Below are 23,915 nucleotides of genomic sequence, written 5' to 3' on the forward strand. Positions count from 1 at the left end.
ACGACTGAATTAGCTAAATACATTTTTGTATTGATAAATGTAATGTGCATTCGATCGTCAACACCTTGCTGTCAGTTGCAAACCCTTGGTGAATAATGTCACTGAAAAGACATGTCAGTCATTTGGAATGGAGGTTAATGATTTGTGACCATGGTGTCTGTGTAGACAGCAGGCAGGCAAACAAGAATGGCCTGGGGTGATAAATGTTGCAAAAGATAAACAAAAAAAGTGCACGAGCTGCAAATGTAAAAGGTCCAATTAACAACAAACCTTTCCACAAGTGCTCCTTTTTTAACCTGTGGACGCATTGCAATACATCATTATTAGAGAGAGAGAACAGCTGTAAAGACAGCATTTGTTCATAGTATATAGTATATATATGTCCCACGAAAGGCTGAGGACTGAACTAACGCTACACACTATGCCAACGAACGGCAGCACAAGCAACCAATAAGCTGCAATCTAAACAAAACCTTTGGTGCTGCAAAACTTAGTGTATCAGTGGAATACATGTAATGTATAACTGGTCCAATTTGACTGTGTTTTAAACACGCACGTGCACACGCATTTTTAATAATTCAAATGAAGAACATTTCACTTCAGATAGAATGCCCACTGTTATCGCAAATACATGGCATGTGAGAACAGGAGGCAAAAATGAGCAATGAAATGAACCTCAACCTTTACAAGGGTAATGACACTCACCCATGATCTTGTAAGCGGTTGCACAGATCCCATTGGTATCGCTAGCTGGTGTGGCGGGTTGGGGCGGAGGCGGCATGTTGGGCCTGTTCCTAGGCTTGGGAACGGGCCGTGGCCGTGGGAGGGAGCCTGATTGGAAGGGAGAGGGGGACGGAGGAGGTGCAGCGCCAGGGCTGTCTTGGCTGGCGGCAGCAGTGGAAGGCGGAGGGGTGTCTGGAGGGGTGGGGGTACCTGGCGGTGAATGGTCAGTTCCCTGGTGATGGTCCGCGGCGGGCTGGCTAAGTGACCGAGGCTGGCTTAGAGGGCTGACCTGGGTGGGAGGCTGCGGGGGCGGATGGTTGGGTGCCTGGATGGGGGTCTGGTTGTTGGAGTGGCGCCTGGGTGTGGCACAGGGCTGCAGTGGGGTAGGGGAGGTGGGCGAGGTGGGCGAGTGGCTGGAGAGGGGTCGAGGGGTAGGGCTGATGGACTGGGAGGAGCCTGTAGAGGAAAGGTGGGTGTTGGTGGGGTGTCCAGGAGGAGGGTTGGTCGGCTTAGGAGGGGCAGGAGCTGGCTTCTTGGTACCTGGAGGTGAAGAGCATTATCAGTATGCTGGACAGTTACATTACAATTACAAACATGCTTAGAATCAGTGATGGATCAACCCCTCCGTGGGCCCTGGCACTATGCCAAATCAAAAGGCTCCATGCATGCGTGCGAATTCACACGCATGTAACACAATCAAGGACGAGACTTTTTGCGTGCACGCGCCCAGTGAACGAACGCGCGTGCGTTCAGCGCACCGCCAGCACTATCGCCGCTGCTCCCATAGAGTTATAAGGCTGCTCCCCGACGCTGGATCTGCTATTTCTGAGTAGTAAGAAAAGTCCTGTTGGACGACCAAAAACACTAGCTGGGGTTCCTGTGTTGCGTTACATTAAAATCAGTGACCTATGAATACGGTTTCGACGGAAGCAACAGCTGTACGTACATATTTGAAATTGTCTCGCACAGAGCCCTGTAAACTGTGGGCCGTGGGGCTTAAGCGCCAGTAGGTTCCATTGTTAATCCGGGCCTGCTTATAATGGCCCTTAAAAATTAATTATAGTCTAGATCACTCACATTTCTGATTATTGTTGCATTCATTTATTATTGTTATGATTCTTTTGCCTTTTCTTTATGTTATGTTGGTTTATTATTTATTCTGGGTTGAGTAGGAGTACTGTACTGACATTTAATGATTTTGTATTTTGAGTTCACGGTTTTAACTGTATTTGTTGTTTTTACGTGGGTCCCAGGAAGACTAACTGGTTGCTATGGCACCAGCTGGATCCTTAATCAAATCAAATCAATTCCAAAGTAACTGCCACATTCAAAAAGGTGGTTCAGACGCAACAGGAAACGGAACGTAATTTGGTCGCAACTAATTCAGGACATGCAGGAAATGCAGTACACAAGGACTGTACAATAGGCTCTATGCAGTATGAAATTATGAGATCAATTACAAAATAAAGGACTAAGGAAGGTTAGTTTCTTTACCTTGTCTATATGTCTATTCTGTAACATGTTCCCTAAGTACCATAGTGCAAGTAACTGCAAAATGAGAATGTATATGATTTCTGTACCAACAAGACAAAATGAAGAATTATCCAATATCCTCGAAATGATTCTTTACTGAAATAGTGGTGTAGGGTTTGTGGAAGTGTTTATACACTACCTAAAGAACGCTGATATGCTTCCTTTGAATTGTTAAAAATCGGACTAAACAACGTACCTTAAAACCAAATTTCTTCTTGAACATAACAACCTAAGTGCATCAAATTTAAATAGAATCAGCAGCAGCAAGTGTCCTTTGTGTTCCTGTGTCAAGTTATAACGCCTTTAATACAATTAATAACAACGTTTATAAAGACTAAAATGGTTTCACGTGTTCCATGCAGGAACATGGACAAAGCAGTATGGTCCAACAACTAACAGGTCTTTGTTTAGCATTTCAGGAGGAGGTAAATTCAATTAAATCCTGTTGATACACTGCAGTTCATTGAGACAAATAACAAAGTCACATAGTGTAGCTCCTGGAGCCTGTACAGTCATAGATTTGCTTCCCTGTTCTCACTAACTAGTAAACAAAGTGGAGCACAGATGTGGCCTTTGATTCCCAACCATCACTCCATGCTGCTTACTCAACTTATCCAACAGCCAAAAGACATTGTTTGAAGGTTGGACGTTACAAGGGCAATGGTCTGTTAGCTAGTTGATTGAGAGACATTTGAGTTTTTGTGCGAACTCATACTAATTTGGGTCTACTGCGCTGAACACTGAATAATGACTTGTCTGCAGCACTAAGGCAGGGACTTCTGCATTGGCTACTTCTTTACACAGTACAAAGAGGGCTTTGTTTACATTTTAGACATTTAGCAGACATCCTTGTCCAGAGCGATGTACAAGTGCAACCGCAAAATAAGCTTATAATAAGATATGAATACGATATTACAAGCACGCAATAGTAAACGGAAGGTTAAACCAACAGTGCATAGAAAACAGTGAGGATCAAACACAAATGGAAGGGATAATTATGACGTGAGCAAAGACGAGAGGCAGAAGGGGTTGAGAAAAAATAAGGGGGCGAAGGGGTGTGTGTGAGTATGTATCTGGTATATCGTGTGCAGATTTGAATTGCTCACCTCTGCGCATCATGTGAGGACTGGGCCCCATGGGTCCGGCCCCGGGGCTCCCCACACTCAGCTGCCCGGCCCCTCCACTTAGCCCCCCTGCTGAGCCATTCCTCTGCAGCAGAGGGGTGGGCGTGAAGGTGGAGTCGCGTAGCTTCGGGTAGCTGGAGAGAGAGGAATCACCTGTTTTGAGCTCTTCAAAATGCTGGATGATAATCATTGGACATAGAGACATCAGATCACAATGTGGAACCAATGAGTGCTATAAAATAGCTCAAGGCTGTATTGCTGATTACTTAGCTTAGGACCCCCGCAGTGGTGTCCGGTTAGAACTTAAACCAGGATGCTTTGACTTCTGCCTTCTCCCTGAAGCCGACCCTCTATATATTCTCCGACCAGGCTTGTCACGATGACTAAGCCAGTTAGATCTATCCATATATGGTTCTATCCATATATGGTTCTACCATATCTATCGATATCAGCACTAGGTCGGCTCGGGCCCAAATATAGGGATTGTCATACTAAACATGTCATATATCATATAGCCCAACGTCCTAGTCAGAGTCTTCGTTACAGCCACCCCAGATTTCACGTTGAAATCTATACCGCATCCAGAAGACTCAGACATTGTCCTTTCTTTCAGCTAGGTTCTAACAGGCCAGGCCTGGTAGTTATCCAGCAAGGGAAGCTCTCGAAGATGTTAATCTCTCTCCATTAGTCTGCTGACGATCTGTGTATGCTCACAATCCAAGCTGTTTGGCGATCAATGCTCCCTCAATATTATTGACTTGGTTTGGCTGTACGGCAGGAGATACCTCGGAAGATACAGCCACCCCGTGCAAAACTTGAAGATCTCTCATGATTCTGATACGCAACTCTTCAGGTTGACCCCTCAATCCGACTTGGCAACTGTGTGTAACAAAATGGTTTGCCCCGAACCATCATCCAGAACTACATATACTTCCATTACTTTGCCATAATTGCAAATTAGAACTTTGCACACCTTTAACATGACATTTCTCCCTTTAGGCGGTGGATAGCCCACATGCAAGGACTCTCCTGCTATAGTCAAGATTGTAAAAGCTGGCTGCGGTAATTCCTCTTGTAAATCCTGTCCCGTCTCAATCTTAGGTGTCCTAGGGTTCCGCAAATGTTCATCTGCTCTCCGGTTCAACCGGGTCCGGCTCCTATTAATACTGTGAAAAGCCAGAGGGTGCCTTCCACCACAGTTCACTCCTAGTCTGTAGTTTACAGTTTCTTGCCTGATGACGATGTCCATTGCTGATAACACAGCTTCATCTGTCATATCAAATCTCGTTTCGCCATTAAACTCAGTCGTTTGAACCTGCCGCATACCCCAAGATGGTGTGTGCCGCTATTACAGTACTGACCGTCAGTTCTTGCCGTCTTGCTGGTTACTTGGTGTATGATCGGCAGAATTGGGTGCTACTACCGTACCATGCATGATGACTGTTCGTCTCCGGTTATGCTCATGGTCATTTCTGCGAGAGTGACCGTCCAGCCTCCTTGCTGGACTACTTCGGTCCCTATGAACCTGGACTTCTGGTCTGTCAGCTTGCACTTTCATCTCGATATCCTATCGGTGAACGAAGCCTCTGCCGTCCTCCGACTGCTCCAACATCTATGGGAGGGTTGATATAGCTCCGATGCCCTTGCATCATCATGCTGTCCAGACAATGCTCTCATGATATCCACCATGCCTTCTGGCCCTAATGACATATAAAGCTCTAGGTGAAATGTCCAGACAATGCTCTCATGATATCCACCATGCCTTCTGGCCCTAATGACATATAAAGCTCTAGGTGAAAGCCTTCGTTCTGCCACCCAGAACGAAGGCTTTCACCTAGAGCTTTATATGTCATTAGGGCCAGAAGGCATGGTGGATATCATGAGAGCATTGTCTGGACATTTCACCTAGAGCTTTATATGTCATTAGGGCCAGAAGGCATGGTGGATATCATGAGAGCATTGTCTGGACAGCATGATGATGCAAGGGCATCGGAGCTATATCAACCCTCCCATAGATGTTGGAGCAGTCGGAGGACGGCAGAGGCTTCGTTCACCGATAGGATATCGAGATGAAAGTGCAAGCTGACAGACCAGAAGTCCAGGTTCATAGGGACCGAAGTAGTCCAGCAAGGAGGCTGGACGGTCACTCTCGCAGAAATGACCATGAGCATAACCGGAGACGAACAGTCATCATGCATGGTACGGTAGTAGCACCCAATTCTGCCGATCATACACCAAGTAACCAGCAAGACGGCAAGAACTGACGGTCAGTACTGTAATAGCGGCACACACCATCTTGGGGTATGCGGCAGGTTCAAACGACTGAGTTTAATGGCGAAACGAGATTTGATATGACAGATGAAGCTGTGTTATCAGCAATGGACATCGTCATCAGGCAAGAAACTGTAAACTACAGACTAGGAGTGAACTGTGGTGGAAGGCACCCTCTGGCTTTTCACAGTATTAATAGGAGCCGGACCCGGTTGAACCGGAGAGCAGATGAACATTTGCGGAACCCTAGGACACCTAAGATTGAGACGGGACAGGATTTACAAGAGGAATTACCGCAGCCAGCTTTTACAATCTTGACTATAGCAGGAGAGTCCTTGCATGTGGGCTATCCACCGCCTAAAGGGAGAAATGTCATGTTAAAGGTGTGCAAAGTTCTAATTTGCAATTATGGCAAAGTAATGGAAGTATATGTAGTTCTGGATGATGGTTCGGGGCGAACCATTTTGTTACACACAGTTGCCAAGTCGGATTGAGGGGTCAACCTGAAGAGTTGCGTATCAGAATCATGAGAGATCTTCAAGTTTTGCACGGGGTGGCTGTATCTTCCGAGGTATCTCCTGCCGTACAGCCAAACCAAGTCAATAATATTGAGGGAGCATTGATCGCCAAACAGCTTGGATTGTGAGCATACACAGATCGTCAGCAGACTAATGGAGAGAGATTAACATCTTCGAGAGCTTCCCTTGCTGGATAACTACCAGGCCTGGCCTGTTAGAACCTAGCTGAAAGAAAGGACAATGTCTGAGTCTTCTGGATGCGGTATAGATTTCAACGTGAAATCTGGGGTGGCTGTAACGAAGACTCTGACTAGGACGTTGGGCTATATGATATATGACATGTTTAGTATGACAATCCCTATATTTGGGCCCGAGCCGACCTAGTGCTGATATCGATAGATATGGTAGAACCATATATGGATAGAACCATATATGGATAGATCTAACTGGCTTAGTCATCGTGACAAGCCTGGTCGGAGAATATATAGAGGGTCGGCTTCAGGGAGAAGGCAGAAGTCAAAGCATCCTGGTTTAAGTTCTAACCGGACACCACTGCGGGGGTCCTAAGCTAAGTAATCAGCAATACAGCCTTGTAACGAAGACTCTGACTAGGACGTTGGGCTATATGATATATGACATGTTTAGTATGACAATCCCTATATTTGGGCCCGAGCCGACCTAGTGCTGATATCGATAGATATGGTAGAACCATATATGGATAGAACCATATATGGATAGATCTAACTGGCTTAGTCATCGTGACAAGCCTGGTCGGAGAATATATAGAGGGTCGGCTTCAGGGAGAAGGCAGAAGTCAAAGCATCCTGGTTTAAGTTCTAACCGGACACCACTGCGGGGGTCCTAAGCTAAGTAATCAGCAATACAGCCTTGAGCTATTTTATATGATAGCTCAAGGCTGTATTGCTGATTACTTAGGTTAGGACCCCCGCAGTGGTGTCCGGTTAGAACTTAAACCAGGATGCTTTGACTTCTGCCTTCTCCCTGAAGCCGACCCTCTATATATTCTCCGACCAGGCTTGTCACGATGACTAAGCCAGTTAGATCTATCCATATATGGTTCTATCCATATATGGTTCTACCATATCTATCGATATCAGCACTAGGTCGGCTCGGGCCCAAATATAGGGATTGTCATACTAAACATGTCATATATCATATAGCCCAACGTCCTAGTCAGAGTCTTCGTTACAGTGCTTTAACCACAAGAACTCTAGCGTTCGGTAGAGTGGAGCGAACGTTCGGTGACAACAGCCAATCTAAAAGCTCCCAACTCAATGCGATGCTGTGCATTGTGAGCTTGCAAGTTTTCAGCAAAGATATTTGGTTTAATGGGGAAAAGAGGGGGCCTAGTATAGGCTTGGTCACTGCCATCAACTATAGAGTTTAAGTGGTTAATTCTTTTCACCCTTTTTGAGTGGTGTAAACCACTCCTACAACTGGCTTTTGTGTGCAGAAAAAAATGAGCATGGTTGCTATGTTCAAAATAATTTCTGACGTAATTAAATCACACCCGGGTGAACTGGATGACCGTAGCAACCGTGGTCATTTTCTCTGCGCAAAAACAGCCAGTTGTGAAATCACATCCGGGTGTGATTTCATTACGTCAGATCAGAGCTGATCAGGCTACATAATACCTTACCTTATTTCATTACGTCAGACATTACGTCAGACCACAGCTGATCATGCTATATAAAACCTTACACCACTCAGTTCACACGGGTGTGATTTTTTAAAGAAGCCTTACTGTATCTAACCACATTTGTGAGAGTGTGCCTCTTTCCTGAGTATACCTTTTCAGCTCAGCCTGTAGGATCAATAAGAATGCTGGAACTGAATGGCGTTATCTGTCTGAAATGCCTTGTGCTCTGAATGGCCCCCTTTCACTGACTGACTCAAAGACACCCTTCAATGGTTACATAAGAAGCACCAACGTCCAGGCTCCCATCCCGGAGCAGTTGAGTCCCAGTTTCCAGCTGATGCCAGTGTTTTAGGGAGGGAGGAGGCATTTGGAGGACAGCGCCCTGGCAGGGAATGTTAAAGACGTGACAGCAGCCATTGTTGCTGACCGTTTCAGTGGGCAGAGAGGGCAGTCAGACGAGCCTGTGTCTGCTATAAGTGATGGAGCTGTTTTAAGACTGGTGGCCTTGCCAGAGGCACAAAGTGCACAAAATGTGTGTCTGCAAGATCAGCATTTTGAACTGATCTTATCCATTAACGTGAAACAAATCTAAATCTGGTAGGACTTCCAGAAGTCTTTCATCATGTATTTCCTGTACGTGCAATTGAATACATTTCCTCTCATTGTGCTTTGTAATTGCATGTCTGTATAGCATGCTGTGTTCTCCCTTCCCACCCCAGTGGAAAACAAGCAGCCCCTTACCTGAGCTCCTCAGTGTGCTGGGCTAGAAGCTGTTGGGCTGCTGCTAGAGCAGCCATGCTCTGGGCCAAGCTAGGTAGGCAGGGTTCAGATGAGCCCAAGCCCCCTGGGGGGGCTGGGACCTGGGGCTCTGTCACGGTATGCGCCACCTGCCCAGCCCCGTGCCCTGCAGCCTCCACGGGGGGTAATGGAGGCTGGAAGGCGGGTGACGCATGCTGCTTTCTACCTAAAGTGTTGCTGCCTCTACGGAGGGTGTGGTCCGAATACTTGTTAGAAATGCTACAGGGAGACGAGAGGGAAAAGCAGTAAAGGAGAGAAAGACACCGCAGCTCTGATTAGAAAATTAGAAAGCTCCAATCCACCAGGTTAAGAGAAAGAGACGCACGCGCACACGCACACACACACACACACACACGCACGCACGCACGCACGCACGCACGCACGCACGCACGCACGCACGCACGCACGCACGCACGCACGCACAGTGTAGTCAGGGTAGATTATGAAGCAATATTACAGGGATTATATATTTAATATTACAGGGAGAATTAAAAAGGAGCAACAAGCCACAGTTAAGGAAAACTACCAGTTTCAGCACCCAATTAACAATTAACCACACAATTAAGCACATATCATTGTTACTGATTTGGTTAGATTAGACAAGACAAAACAAATGCAATTTAAAGTAATCATTGTCACCGACCATTATTCCATACTTAGAAATCCCTGTGTGCCATATAAATGGCCCTTCCCCTCTGCTCCTAATAGCTAGGATGGGTGGTTCAATGCAGAGGACAAAGTTTAACTACATGGAAGCTGGCTGAGTTAATGCTGAATCATTTTGCCCCCTTTGCAGCTGTCAGGAGTTTTGACGTTTAAGTGCAGAGACAGATGTGTTTTACTGTTCAATATACAAATCTGGCACCGCTATGACACATCTAATAATGGCTTGTATAATTCCAGTACGAGGCAGATTAGCCGGCTTGGTTGGTTCACTTGTTATAAATATTGATATATATATATAGCGTCAGGCCTAAATAGAGCAAGATAGGAAACACCCACCATTAAAAACCAGCTGCCCAAGTGTTTAGCTGACCACTGTGGTGAGTGGCAAAAGTAGACAGGAGAGATGTTTGGAATTCTGGATCACATGCCAACAACAACATACATCATTCAGGACCCCAGTCGGGCCCCAGGGACACCCCTGTGTGGTTCTCCTGGCTGTTTACCTGTGGTGTAAAGTAACTAAGTAGATTTACCGTACGTAAGTACTGTACTAATGTACTGTACTAATTGTACTTTACTTGAGTATTTATAATTTTCTGTACTTCTACTTCTACTCCACTACATCTTGGATCCACTACATTTATTTGAAAACTTTAGTTACTTTGTAGATTTTGATTATTATTACAAAACATACATTAACCACTTTGACCCTATATATATTTCGGCCATTTGAAAATAGCCGATCTGATATTTTCAAAAGATTTTTAATACATTTGAAAACTTGTGAAATGGGACCTTCAGCATAAGGAGTACTTTTACTTTTGTACTTTAACTCTTTTTTTCCCCAGGTACATATATATATACGGACGTCGACGCTAGGTGGCGTCTTATCCCAGGTCTGTATATATACGTACCCCAAAGTATACTCCGTCTATAATTCTATATAATGGTTGAGGCCTACGGAAAATCCTATAGAGCGTCGCAGTCCCTTTCATGACGACGCCAGGCCCAGGAAATGAATCCCAATGCATTTTTCCCATAGACATTTCAAAAGGTATTTATTTAAAGACCTTTTAAGCGTCGTACGAAGCCAAATCATGACAACAAACACAATATTTTCGACCAAACAAATAATTACAAAGAAGAAAAACAACAAAAAAAGTGTTAAAAAGTGTAACCTGCCGTTTTTTTCTACTTTCTAATTCTTTGTTTGGCTTTGTCTGCGGCGTAAACGTCTTTAAATAAATACTTTCTGAAAAGTCTTTGAGGAAAATGAACGGGGATTTCTTTTCCGGGTCTCTCGAGGGGGCGGGACTGCGACGCTCTATAGCAACGCCCCACCATTCCAACTATGGGATTGAAAATATATTCACAGTGCAAAGCAGTTGAAAGGAGGATTTTCAAACCTCCATAAGTCGGACTCTAGGATCGCTGTCCTTGGTGGATCTTCTGCCATCCACATTTCGGATATCATTTGTGACTTTGTACCGTGACGCTGCCGCCATGTAAAAGTTTCTGATGAAAGGTAAACAGTGTGTGCTTGTTCCAATGTGTAGCGAGTGTATGTAGTAAAGGTAAACAGTGTGTGCTTGTTCCAGTGTGTAGCGAGTGTATGTAGTGAGTGTGGGGGGTGGAAAGAAAGCAGCAAATTAAAAAAATTAAAAAAAGAATTAAGACTCATCTTTTACTTTCTCTAATAACAACCTAAAACATGAACCTTGGTTGAAAAAAACTAAAGTTGTCCTTTAAGTATACTTTGATACCAATACTTTTGCACTTTTACTCAAGTACATTTTGAATCCCTGCCTTCTTACTTGTAACAGAATATTTCTACATTGCAGTATTGAAGTAAAACATTTGAGTACTTCTTCCTCCACCACTGCTGTTTACCTGTCTTTGCGAGGTGTGTCGTTGTCTGCTGGTCCCACCATGCTGCCAGGCCTCTTCCTCTCTATGGTGCTGCAGTCGTAGTCGTTGTGGTTGTTGTGGTTGGAGGGAGGGGTAGGCATGGCGAACATGCCAGACACGTTGAACTCCACATCTAACAGCCAAAGCAGGTTCATTAAATGAAAATGAGCCTCAGCTATACACCTCAAATGGCACCACCATTGAACGAGTACCTTATTATAAATATCTCGGGATCTGGCTGGATCCCGAGATATTTCAAAATTTCAATTTTTGTTTAGTCATAGTCTGTGGAATTAAACCTCATTTAGTTTTTGTCATATTTTAGTCACCTGGAATGTCTTAGTGTTAGTCTAGTTTTACGATTTTAGTCGACTAAATCTGCAGTTGATTTAGCCGACTAAAATGTATTTTGGCAGGCCTTGATGCCGTCGGAATGGCTGATTTTACACTTGCTGAAAATAGCCGATCTACAAGCTCACAACGCGTCGCAGCACTGAAACCAGCTAGTTGATATTGATGGCTGATTAGGAGTTGTAATTATTAGCGTTGATATTCTTTGGGACCAAAATCCTTCAACTACATGAACCCTGAGATCAGTATTCAGGGCGCCTCATCTATCTACATTTGTGTGCATAGGGAGAAATCACACTTGTGTGAAGTGAGGTTTGCTCTTATCATCATCCACATACATCATCACATTCTGTGCTCAGCCAATCAAATCATCACATTCTGTGGTACACACAGACACACAAAGTTGGGCTTAGGAGGTCAAAAAAGGATAGAGCCTTGGGGGACCAGGTTTAACGGCTTAAATTAACATCTTGTTAGTTATATTGCGGGCTTGTCCGCTTCTAAAATCCACTGCTGTTTCTTACATGAATTGAAATAAAATGCTCTCATGTACTTTCTAGGGATTATTCATAGTGGAAACTAAAGTGACAGGATATGATTGACTATAGACCATGAGGTACGTGCAGCCATTCTTTCATCCTCTGGAACAATAGCTGTCAGCTAGCCTTGGTTCTGCCAAAGTCACACTCAGCAGATTCCATTCTTTCTCCATTTTAATGACTATATAATCATACTGTATTAATTACTGTAATTAATATAAAAATGTCATTTACAGGTGGCTGCCGTAGCAATATAACGAAAACAAGTGACTGTGTCTGAGCGTGTTAGGCTTAGCCCATTCTGGACGGAAACCCCTTTTGGTGTTTTAAGCATTATGTTATACTTTAGGTATTGAAAAATAGCAGATCTACACGCTCATGAGCTTGTAGATCTGCTATTTTTGAAAAATCGTGAAAATGTGACACAAGTATATTCTTTCAGAGCGAACGTTGGAACAACATATTTTCAGATTGGGGTCGTCGGCCAATTACATACATTTTTGGGGGTCCGTGACATGAAAATGTTTGAGAACCACTGACATAGAAACATGACGTTTTTCAGAAAACTGTCAGGATTTAGAAGACATTTGTAGAACCGTCTTCAGGTCTAAATGGGTTAAAGGCCAGCCCTAGCTTTTTTATTCGCTTAGAGGCCAGCCAATCATCATGAAAAGGACTGTTTTTGTCTCAGCACGGTGAAAGCACAGCTGCACCTTGAGTGACAGGCAGACCAGCCAATCATGAAAAGGTTGCCACTACATCGCGACTACTGCTCTGGGTAACTGCTGACAGGCTGGCTTTTCAAGCCACCTGTAAAAGCACTCTCCCAAATCGGCTGCTTTTAATGTTTGTCTTGCATTCTAATTGTATTCTTTGACCACTTTAAACGTTGTTTATGTTGTACTCGCAAATTCGCAATGCATTGCAACGTGAGCTTATAGATCCGCTATTTTTGCTATTTCTGAAAATAATGAACTATTTTGGAAAATTCTCACCTTTGATGTCAAAGATTAAATTGCATACATTCTTTAAAATAATGACGATGGCCTAGTGGTTAAGTCGCATAACACATATACAGTATGCTCTAATGCATTCCTAAGCCTTTGCTGCATGTCATTCCCCGTTTCTCTCTCCCCGTTTGCTGTCTCTCTCCACTGTGCTGTCCAAATAAAGGCCGAAAAGCCCCCAAAACATATCTTTAAAAATAAATAATAATGACATAGCATGAAATTAAAACGTCATTTTATTCTACATGACGAGGCCTCTCTTCCTCACCCTCAGGGAAGAACCAGTCTGCATGCTGGATGATGGGCTCAATGATGGTAACCACGTGCACAGAGGTAGCTGCAGCCATCTCAGCCAGACTCCTGTGTACACACACACACGCACACACGTTAACAACATAAATGAAACCTTGGACTTTGTCCATTTCTCTAATTCTACTATACTTGTGGGGCCATTTGGCCCTCACGAGTATAGTAATACCAGCACGCACAAAAATGAGATGCCTTTCCCACATAATAACGGTTGGTCGTCACTACAATATCAGAGAGTATGTTCTTAAGAAACCTGCCATGTTGTCCACTCTCTTTGTTTAGACTGTGATATCCACAGGGGAAGGCATACTTCTTCTTTGGTGATGGTGTGTATACACACACACAGTAGCTAGCCTGTGAATTATACCCGTTCGTCTGTCTCATCATCATACTTCCTCTTGTTCCTTCCTCCGACCCTCCCTTTAACTTTTTAGTCATGGACAGGCACTCTTATCTAGAGTGACAGGGTGGGGCTCCGAAGTGTAGAGCAGTGGTTCCTAAGACATACATTCAACACTTTTTTTAATGCTGAAAATGTATAATTGCCTTTACTGTAACTCCAGTCCTCTACAATCCCTATAACACATAATGCTCGTTTTCTATCCAAACAGGAAATTGATTGCACCTTGTCAGTCTAATCAGATGAAAGTTAGACCTAGGACAGTAGTAGGTGAACGCAACACAGCGGGTAGGATGGAAAACCAGCATGACCAGGTGCAGAAACACACATAGATATTTGTTGGAATGACACACACTGATCTGTGTTTCACTCAAGCTCATTCTGCCAAGTTACACATGATTAACCGATGGCCAGAAAGGGGACTGAACTGACAACCTTACAGTTACTGAATGGTAATTCCCACAATCCTTCCACCATCTCTCACCCCTCGGTCTTGGCCCAGAGCAGGTTGGGTCCCAGGACGATGGCCATGTTGCTGGGGGTCATCTTGTTGACGTCACTCTCCAGGGCCAGCTTGGACAGGAACTTCACCAGGTACCTCAAGTTGGCCCTGTTGCTCTTTGGCAGCAGATCACACACCACCCACAGAGCCTGGAGCCTCTTGTCTGGGTCTGACACACTGGAAGGGGGAGAGGGAAAGGTTGAGAAGAGGGCTCCAATTTACAATTTAGGCATTTAGCAGACGTCTTTTTGAGTCTTAATCTAGAGCTTTGCTCCCAGGACCAAAGCCGAGATCCATCGGTTTAAAGAACAGGAATGTGCTCGGTGACCTTGGTGCAGGAAGCTATCAACAACTCAAACAGTGACGTAGGCACATAGAGTACAGTACCGCTGCTCACGGTTCAGGGACAACAGGACCTCACATTCACCACACAGTACAGCGGGACCTTACACATTTTAAACTAAATTACAACAGACATACACATCCACTCTCTATAGATAGGCGATGAATAAACATCCATTTTCAGTAAACTCAATAAAACCCTTCCCTTCCTTTCATTCTCTGAGTTACAGTAACAGTTCCGGTTCTCTCCCTGGCTGAATAGAGCAGATATAGAACATCCCTATCAGATATCCATACAAACATAAGCGCAAAAAAACAATTTCATGTCATGTGCAGTTTTCATAAAAGTACAACAGTTAGACATACATTTTCACCTTACTTGGAGGCTGTGCAATTTCTATATTATTGAATGCTAAAGAGATATTTGACTTCCATTCTCACCTGGATGCTTGGGTCCACTCATCATAGAGATGGTAGGTCAGTAAAGGTTCAGGGAGTTCTCTGAGGTACGACTTCAACGCCCCTGCACACAGCATGAGAAATATTAAGACATGAGACACACCGGATTCTATGATTTGTGTTTTATGCAAGGTATGAAACAAACAATACATCGATTCTTAACCCATTTTGGGCGGGAACCCCTTTTGGTGTCAGCATTACGTTATGCTTTAGCTATTGAAAAATAGCAGATCTACAAGCTCATAGCGCGCCACCGAGTGGCGCGCTACGAGCTTGTAGGTCTGCTATTTTTGAAAAATCGAAGAACGACTGACATAGCTTTTTCAGAAAACTGTCAGGATGTAGAAGACATTTTTAGAATCTGATCTCCAAACGTGCATGGAGAGACAGACTGATAGATTTTAACTTGAGCTCAACACAGATACTGGCCAGATTATGACAGCATAATTTGGGCTGGAGCACACCTGCGACAGCATGGGGGTCAGAGTAGAACTCCTCCAGTTGGGACGTTGAACAGTCCAGTGCAGCCTTCAGCTTCTTTAGTTTGGAGGCCCCTGCTGCAATCCTGAACAGACCCTGAGACACACACACACACACACATTTGAGCTGAGGTTAAACACAGTAAAATTACTTAATGTTAACACTGAGGATTTTACTGATACAGATTCAAACACAGGCCCTGGTACAGATGCAACACATTGCCTCATCCTCCCCCTTCTTCCACATAATTAGTCTACACACACACCCACACCCCCACCCACACCCACCCACACCCACACACACACACACACACACCCCCATGTGAAAACAAAGACACCCTGCCACTCACAACACAGCTTTTATTTTCATCCAAAACTAAAGCCTGTCCTCACAGTCACACCACACTGACATTGCCCGGGCTCACTAGGGAATGAATGGGAGGACAAATAACGCGGTATGCACAAGAAAACGCACAAACACTCCCTCACACACTCACAGACACACGCTTGTTTTGCCATAATTGTGAAGACCTTTCATTGACTTCATTCCCTAATCGTCACCACCACTAGCACAACTGTAAACCTTATCCTAACCTTAACCTGACCGTAATGCTACACCTAGGCTTGAACTTTAAAATAGGCCTGTATGAAGTGACGTCATGAGGATTTTACTCGTGGCAACTTATGCACACACACACACACACGCACGCACACACGCACGCATCTGATTCATAATGACAGGAGGCGTGTAGATTCCATTGTATTCTAAATCTGATGGAAGGGAGGAGAGTAGACACGTCAAAAAACAAACATATCATGAATCATTCTTACAGCACAAGTGGTTGACAAGTTTCTCCGAATGTGGGAAAGAGTGTTACGGAAATCAAAAGGAGGATTTTTCCCCTGTTTACAGTTCATCTCTCCGCCCATGAACTCCAGACTGAAGATGTTCATGGGAACAAACAATTGGTTTCAGTTATGTCCGTTCACTCTGTTGACAGAAAGAACCGCTAATGACATACGTGGTCCCACGCAACTGTGCACAGCGCTATACAACAGCAGCCTATTTGAATGACATGCAGGACTGACAGGACAGGCAAAACTCTGGCGGTGGGAGACGATAATATACGTTAACCACTTAAACGTTCTCGCACGGCAGTGCAGGTGCTGAAATGTTCCTCCATCGAGGATTAGCAGAATAATACACCGGCCACGGTTTGCCCTCGTCATTGGATGGTTCGAGCACTTCACTTTTCCAACCAAAAATGTGTTAAGATTTGAGGTGCATGGATGGTGTAGAGACACGAGATGAACTAATGTTCATGTTTGTGAACGTAAGAAATGATCATCACAGGCATGCATTACATCCCTCGTGTGCGTTCCCTGATCCCGTACCTCCTCCCTCATGCCGGTCTCCAGCAGCATCATAACACAGGCCTCTAAGGGTAGAGCGATCTCTCTGCTGCTGCGCTTTAGGTGCTCGTCCAAGGCAGTCCCGAAGGCCGGCTTTTCTGTCCAGGAGTCTGGACAGACAGACAGCCGGAAGGAGGGAGAGAGAGAGAGCGAAAGCAAAAAGAGTGGGGTGAGCCAAAGAACATGATTTTACATTTCGCTGTTTCTTGGGGTCACGGTGAAGAATAAAGTGTTAAAAGAAGAATAAACAGGAGGAGTAATAGATGGTCATAGTGTGTAGACTATAGTGGGAATATAATACAGTGAAAGACCACAACAAAGATTTTTTTTAAATTAACGAATTAAGATATTTATTTATTTTCACTGTCATATAAATTGTACACAGTGAGTGCACTGCTGCATTTATAACTTCATACTAGAAAAGTTTGTGCCTACTAGTACTACATGCATGCATGCGTGTGTGTGTGAGAGAGAGAGAGAGGGGGGGGGGGGGACTGGGTGGAGTTGAGTCAGGGGGTTGAAGTAAAACCCAGGTGGGAGTGATGTGAGAAGGTGTGTGTGTGTGTGTGTGTGTGTGTGTGTGTGTGTGTGTGTGTGTGTGTGTGTGTGTGTGTGTGTGTGTGTGTGTGTGTGTGTGTGTGTGTGTGTGTGACTGTGTACGTATGGAGTTTGTGAGTCATCGCCACATGCTGGGAGGCCAGCAGGCTCGTCTGGTAAAGACCACATGTGTTTACCGCAGAAAAACAAGCTCCAAAGAACAAGACAAGACTTTACGACCACAAAGACCGAAAAGAGTCAGAGAAGGAGTGAGTGAGAAAAGCGACAGCTATGGGACGGAGAGGCTGAAACAAAACAGCCGTCTCCTTAGCGACTCTGGCTTTTGGCGAATATCTGTGGCGTACAAAGTTGGCCTCTGCCGAGCCGGATCTGCCATCAAACAGGCCTTCAGTGAACAGTAGTACGCATTAAAAGACCACAAAGCAGCACTGCAGCGTTAACGCAGCCCTTCGCTAAACTTGAGCAAGCTAATGTTTTCCTCTGTTGAGTGAAAAGCCTGTCGGCTCTCTGCATGCGGCCGAGGGTTTCTGTTGTTGTGCTCGGCCAGAAACCTTTACGGTACCGAAGGGAGCTTTTTAGACCTGCACAGTACGACAAAGGCTTTGAGGAAGGCGTGGGGGATGGGGACAACGCACGCCACTGAAACTAAAAGGACACAGGAGTTGTCTTGGGTCCGTTTTGGTGCTGGTGGTGCATTTTGTACTTTTGGTGGGGGAATAAAAGTGGGTCGGGTGGTGTTCTGCACAGTTCGTCATTCTAAAAAAAGTTGAGGGGAAAAAAGGGGAGTGGGGAGGGGGATGGAGCAGAATGGCAGTGCTGTGCTGTTCAGGGGGAAGTGTGTAAAGTCTATGTTAGAGTTTGTGTGAATGTGTTGTACAGTACCTTGCTGTGCTTGGATGGTTGGCAAGACACACTCCAGAACAGTGAGAGATTTTCTGTGGTAATCAGCTTGAGCCTCTAGAAGCTGGGAATGGAACAGAACAACACGCACACGTAAATATAGCCATTGACAGAAAGACAAAGTGATAGGGGACAAGTTGAAGGAGAGAGCAGAATAGTCAGAGGAGAAGAAGAAACAGACAGTCAAGAGAAAGAAGGATGCAGGGAGGAGAGAGGGGTGAGAGAGTGAGAACCACTTAAAAAAAAAGAAATGGCAGCAAAGTCAATAAGAAGCTGGCCAATTCTCTGTTCTCTCAGTTAATGTGTACAGCTGTGAACATTCCCATGAATCTCGCGTGCACACACACACACACACACACACACACACACACACACACACACACACACACACACACACACACACACACCCACCCCCCCCCCCCCCACGTCAATGCAGCACACTCACCATTACATAGAACCGAGCATAGTCCCCCTCTTTGGAGAAGAAATTGTACATGTCAGCTGCAAGTTGATCCTGTGCCAAAAAATACAGGAAACAATTGGAAGCAGACCAAGAGATTAAGAGAAATTCCATTTGAAACTAATGTACATGCCACTAACAAACAGAATGCCTTTCTGCAGGACTGAACAAAGACGTCTGCCATAGGGAACCAGCAGTGCTGGGTATATCATTATTATATAAAGATTGTGCTGTTATACAGTACTTTGTGTTAAAAGAAAAACGGCTTTGACGTTATGTTGCAGCTGTGCAAAAACATTGTGTTCCATGATAGCAGTGTTCTGACACTGTCAACTTTGACAACACAAGTCAGTCTCATCATATCTCCCCCTTGGCTCTCCTCCTGTCCGTCTCGATAGAACAAGCAAAGGGAAAGTGGTCTGCCATGTCTCCCTTTATAAAGAAACACAAAGCCCTTCCAGGCCATTGATTTTGTCAAATCGACATATCATTAAAGGACCACTTCACCACTTTTCAACCTATCTTCATATAATAGGTCCTCACTAATAATCATGAAAAAATGGCGCAATTGTTTTCTACTCAGTCTGTGTCTCATAGGAGGGCTGTGGGCAGTTCAGAAACTGTCCTCCAGTGACATCATCGACGGGGAATACAAGCTAATAGAAACTGCAGGCTTTCTAGTCCTGAAAAGTTGCAATGCAAAAATGGAAGCCATCGTTCTCACGATAATGAAAATCTAAACATTTTTGTAAAAAAATATTGTTCTAAAAAAAATCTGCCTAATGATGATGTCACTGGAGGACAGTTTCTAAACTGCCCACAGCCCTCCTATGAGACACAGACTGAGTAGAAAACAATTGTGCCATTTTTATCATGATTATTAGTGAGGACCTATTATATGAAGATAGGTTGAAAAGTGGTGAAGTGGTCCTTTAATAAACCCATCGCCCCACTGACACATTAGAGCCTGTGTCAGCCAGGTAGCAGAGTGGTGGGTGTAGTTAGCGGTCAGCTGAGACCATTAGTTTGCGCTCTCTGTGAGTCACAAATCTTCCTGTTGTTGGCAACACGTCTCAATGAGAGCCAGAGGGAGAGAGAGAGAGGAAACACAAGGCTTTGGATTTCCTGGACAGAAAACCTGACACATCATATGCAGGGTTACACATACAGTCAGGCGAGGAGAACGTACAAATTGATTGAGACACACCAAACTCTAGACGACTAGATTTACACAAACACACATGCTCAGTGAGGCAAGGAGGAAGACAGAGACACACACTGACTCAGCATTGTCATTGATAGGAACATATCCACTCAATGAGAAGAGCAGACAAACACTGTGAAAACACACATGCACCTAAAGTCCTAAACAATCGAATAAGGGAAAGAGGCAGGCAGGCAGCCACACACTGGCTGTGTGCAAGATAAACAGAGCAAGTTGACAGCAGTTGGTTAAAGACTTCCTTTTTCACTGATGTGTACAGTAGCTTGATTTGTTGGCATTAAGAATGGCCTGAGCTATTGTTTTAGGAAGCCGCCAGGAATAACTTTCCCTTTGTCAACAAAATGTGAGCTCTGGAAATGGTGGTGGCCAATATGGAGATTCCAACCATTGACCTGGTAGGCCAGCAAGGCTTGTTACCTTGCACAGCTCCACTTTGTTCAAGGCCTCATCCACCTCTTCCTTCAAAAGATCAGCTTTGGCCGTCAGTGCTTGAGTGTTGGTTCCTGAGATTATCGACTTGGTTGCCTGCAACCATCTGTGTTGAGAGGGGAAAACACCACACATTAATGGCTGAAATCAACGCTAATGCACTGTCTAGTCCTCCAAGTTCATTTATCCATTTGTAACTCATGAGACTGTAGAGAATTAACCATATAGACCCGGAACACTTAAGATTTGACTCTATAGGCAGGAATCAGATGCCATTATGATCATGCACCACCACTACTGCAATTCAATATACTCTGGTATGAGCAAAAAATATATATCCCGCCTCCAGATGGTGCAGAACTCTGCGGCTCGCCTTCTCACCAACACAAGAAAACGTGAGCATATCACACCTATTTTAGCTACTCTTCACTGGCTCCCTGTGAGCTATAGGATTGATTTTAAGATTTTATTGATTACTTTTAAAGCTCTACATGGTCTAGCTCCCATTTATATAACGGACATGCTGAAACCCCATAACCCTGTGCGCTGCCTCAGATCTGCGGATAGGGCCCTCCTAGTTCCTCTTACAACACGTCTGGTCACTCGGGGTGACCGGGCCTTTGCGGCTCGGGCACCTTTGCTTTGGAACTCCCTGCCACTGGCTCTTAGGTTAGCAGAATCAGTGTCTTCTTTTAAAACGCTTTTAAAAACACATCTATATGCCAAGTGTTTTTCCTAATATTGTTTTTAATTGTTTTATTGACCTGTTATTTTCTTCATATTTTATTGTTTCTGATGTCTTGATGTTTTGTTGTTATGATGTTTTTATGATTCCTGTTTTATAACCTGTCTGTAAAGCACTTTGTAACTATATGTTTGGAAAGGTGCTATACAAATAAAAAATTCATTAAATTCATTAAAGATAAACTCACCGTGCTCTTGCTGAATCGTAGTCCAGCACCAGTTTGGCCAGCTGCTTCCTTTGCTTCAGGATGTTGGGGATGTCCACCTGCGATAACCAGGCCACATTATTGTCAGCTAATTAGCTAAATCATCTGCTGTTAGGTAAGAATTAAAGTCAATAGAAACTCAACCCTCCATGGCACATGGCTGTACAAATTGACCTTTGTAGGTCTGTGAGTTAAATGAACACTTCTCAACAAGATCTTGCTGCATATTTCTCTGTTCTGCCTCTGCCCAGGTGTGAGGTGCGTTTACTTTCGGACCTCTGCTAGCTGGTTGAGGGGGTCCAGAACATCTTTCTCCAGCTGCACTTCGTGTTGCATCAACTCCGAGGCCAGACGGTTCTCTGCCTCTCCACACACCTCCATCATTTTCCTGTAAAAACCATGCATGCATTGCACGCACGCACATACAGTAAACATGAATCACAAGTTAATCCATGCATTCCCACAAACAACAAAGTATCTGTCAATAATCTGTCCCACCAGTTCTGCCTTTGGCACCAATCAATAATGGGAAACTAAACCAGGCCAGTGTAACATTGCCATTACCAGCTTGTCATTTCATGTCAGGGTCCTGAATGTCCTGGTTACATCCTTCGCTGCATGCATGTATGCATCATCAATTTATTGCATGTAAGCTAATTAATGATTGTGATTTAAACTTTGTTGCATATCGTGTCATTCACCAGAAATAGACGATGTACAAGCTCACAACACGGCGGGTTGCAAAGCTTGTAGATTGTCTATTTTTAGTACAACCAAATGTAAATCAGGCTTGATTCTCCAGAAAGAGACGATGTACAAGCTCACAACACGGCGGGTTGCAAAGCTTGTAGATTGTCTATTTTTAGTACAACCAAATGTAAATCAGGCTTGATAGATTTTTATATGGATGCATTCCTGAAGATGCATTCCTGAATGGAGGATTGTACACAAAAGAGTTTTGTTTGTTTTCCGGATTTTCGTTATTAAATGCAGCTGTCTTGTGGAAGGGGGGGAAAGAGGAAGAAAAACAGGCATGTGCTTCCATTTGGAGGAGGAATGTTGTAGAAAATACATAAAAACAATGATGTTAAACTTTATCGGGGGTTGTATAACCTAATATTCATTAGGTTTAGTTTATCATCGACGTGAAAAGTACATTATTGAGGGAAGCTTGATTGAGGGAAGTTTGTCTTATTTTAAATGGGTTATTGTTCTCAGCCAATATCTAACAATGGGGCATGGTGACTCTGAGGCCTAAGGGGTCTCCCTGAGAAGCCCCCAGGGGTTCCACAGGTTTATTGAAAAACATTTTTAGTAACTATTGCATTAGTGTTTTTGCATAATTCTGTCAATGTGTACTTCTGGCACTGGCAGAGGCTGACAGAGGTACTTTCCCTTCCTCTTTAGTTCAGAGACAGACGGGCGGATCTGTGGGACTTTTTCACGGAGCATTCACTTTCTAGATCCGCTATGTCTACGTCTGTCTGCTCCGGTTCCATGTGTTCTGTGGCACGGTTTGTCAGACAAACAGAATTCTGAATCTCAGTCTCACCACTACAGAAGTCCCCCTTCATGCTTTAGCCTTCATCTGTGCTGCATTAGTACAATTTGCAGTGTTGGCCATCACAGACTTACTGATTAAGTAAAAAAGGGATACTTTTACAAAGCTATATCTGTCGACGCTCTTACCGAGCGCATTTCTGTTTCTGATCACCTTAATGACCTGCCAAGATCAATCGTTTCTGATTTGTTTTTAAAAGCAGAATTGCTCTGTAATTTCGGTAATGGATCCCTTTCATCCTTCAGCCATGTCAGTTTCCTCACAGAATCGTGTCAGTTATCAACAGGGAATTTTCTGATCTCCTTCTGAAATAAACTACAGGGACGAACCCTATTGGTAGATAAAAAAAGGCACAGTGATTGCTTTCCCCGAAGACATGGCCTCCTATTTCACACTCTCTGGGGTGCATCTGATCCATATAACCAAGCGAAGGCTGCAATTGGCTGCCTAGGATGTCAACCAGTTACTCACCCAATCAAAGAGTCTTCTCCCAGTTGGTTCCCACCATCCACCATGGCCTGGGATAGTGCTGTCAGAGGAAGCTTTTTCTGTGGTGGGGTGAGGGTAGGGGGGGGGGGGGTGAGAGAGAGAGAGAGAGAGAGAGAGAGAGAGAGAGAGAGAGAGAGAGAGATGTGGCCACTGATTAGCAATTAAATAAACCACAGAAAGCCTCGCCAGTGTTGGTTTTGCTACCTTCACTACTTGGTACTTAAGCCAATGGAAAACCCATCAAGAAGTTTCCATTTGAAATGCAGTGACCGAAGAGGAAGTTTGGAAAGTTAAGGAGACAAAAGGCAGAGAGAACCTACTTGAGGCAAGAGCGAGAATAC

The 23,915-nt window shown here is 44.3% G+C and overlaps 1 protein-coding gene across 3 annotated transcripts in view; it reads right to left on the minus strand.

Moving 5' to 3' along the window:
* The window catches only part of arhgap17a (Rho GTPase activating protein 17a), a 49,964-nt gene that overhangs the window by 2,640 nt on the left and 23,409 nt on the right, over positions 1 to 23,915 (minus strand). For 2 of the 3 annotated variants that reach the window (XM_079492860.1, XM_079492859.1), the window contains 15 exons: positions 23,557 to 23,633; positions 21,801 to 21,912; positions 21,507 to 21,583; positions 20,563 to 20,680; positions 18,906 to 18,974; positions 18,443 to 18,524; positions 16,985 to 17,112; positions 15,575 to 15,686; positions 15,093 to 15,174; positions 14,292 to 14,486; positions 13,367 to 13,458; positions 11,184 to 11,334; positions 8,571 to 8,846; positions 3,363 to 3,514; positions 706 to 1,263 (listed from right to left, as the gene is read on the minus strand). In XM_079492860.1, coding sequence (XP_079348986.1) covers positions 706 to 1,263; positions 3,363 to 3,514; positions 8,571 to 8,846; positions 11,184 to 11,334; positions 13,367 to 13,458; positions 14,292 to 14,486; positions 15,093 to 15,174; positions 15,575 to 15,686; positions 16,985 to 17,112; positions 18,443 to 18,524; positions 18,906 to 18,974; positions 20,563 to 20,680; positions 21,507 to 21,583; positions 21,801 to 21,912; positions 23,557 to 23,633 — 2,281 coding nt within the window. The remainder of the gene's footprint in view (positions 1 to 705; positions 1,264 to 3,362; positions 3,515 to 8,570; positions 8,847 to 11,183; positions 11,335 to 13,366; positions 13,459 to 14,291; positions 14,487 to 15,092; positions 15,175 to 15,574; positions 15,687 to 16,984; positions 17,113 to 18,442; positions 18,525 to 18,905; positions 18,975 to 20,562; positions 20,681 to 21,506; positions 21,584 to 21,800; positions 21,913 to 23,556; positions 23,634 to 23,915) is intronic. The other variant, XM_079492861.1, reaches the window with a different exon arrangement.

This window comes from Electrona antarctica, assembly GCF_951216825.1.
Source record: "Electrona antarctica genome assembly, chromosome: 22".
NCBI classification, from domain to species: domain Eukaryota; kingdom Metazoa; phylum Chordata; class Actinopteri; order Myctophiformes; family Myctophidae; genus Electrona; species Electrona antarctica.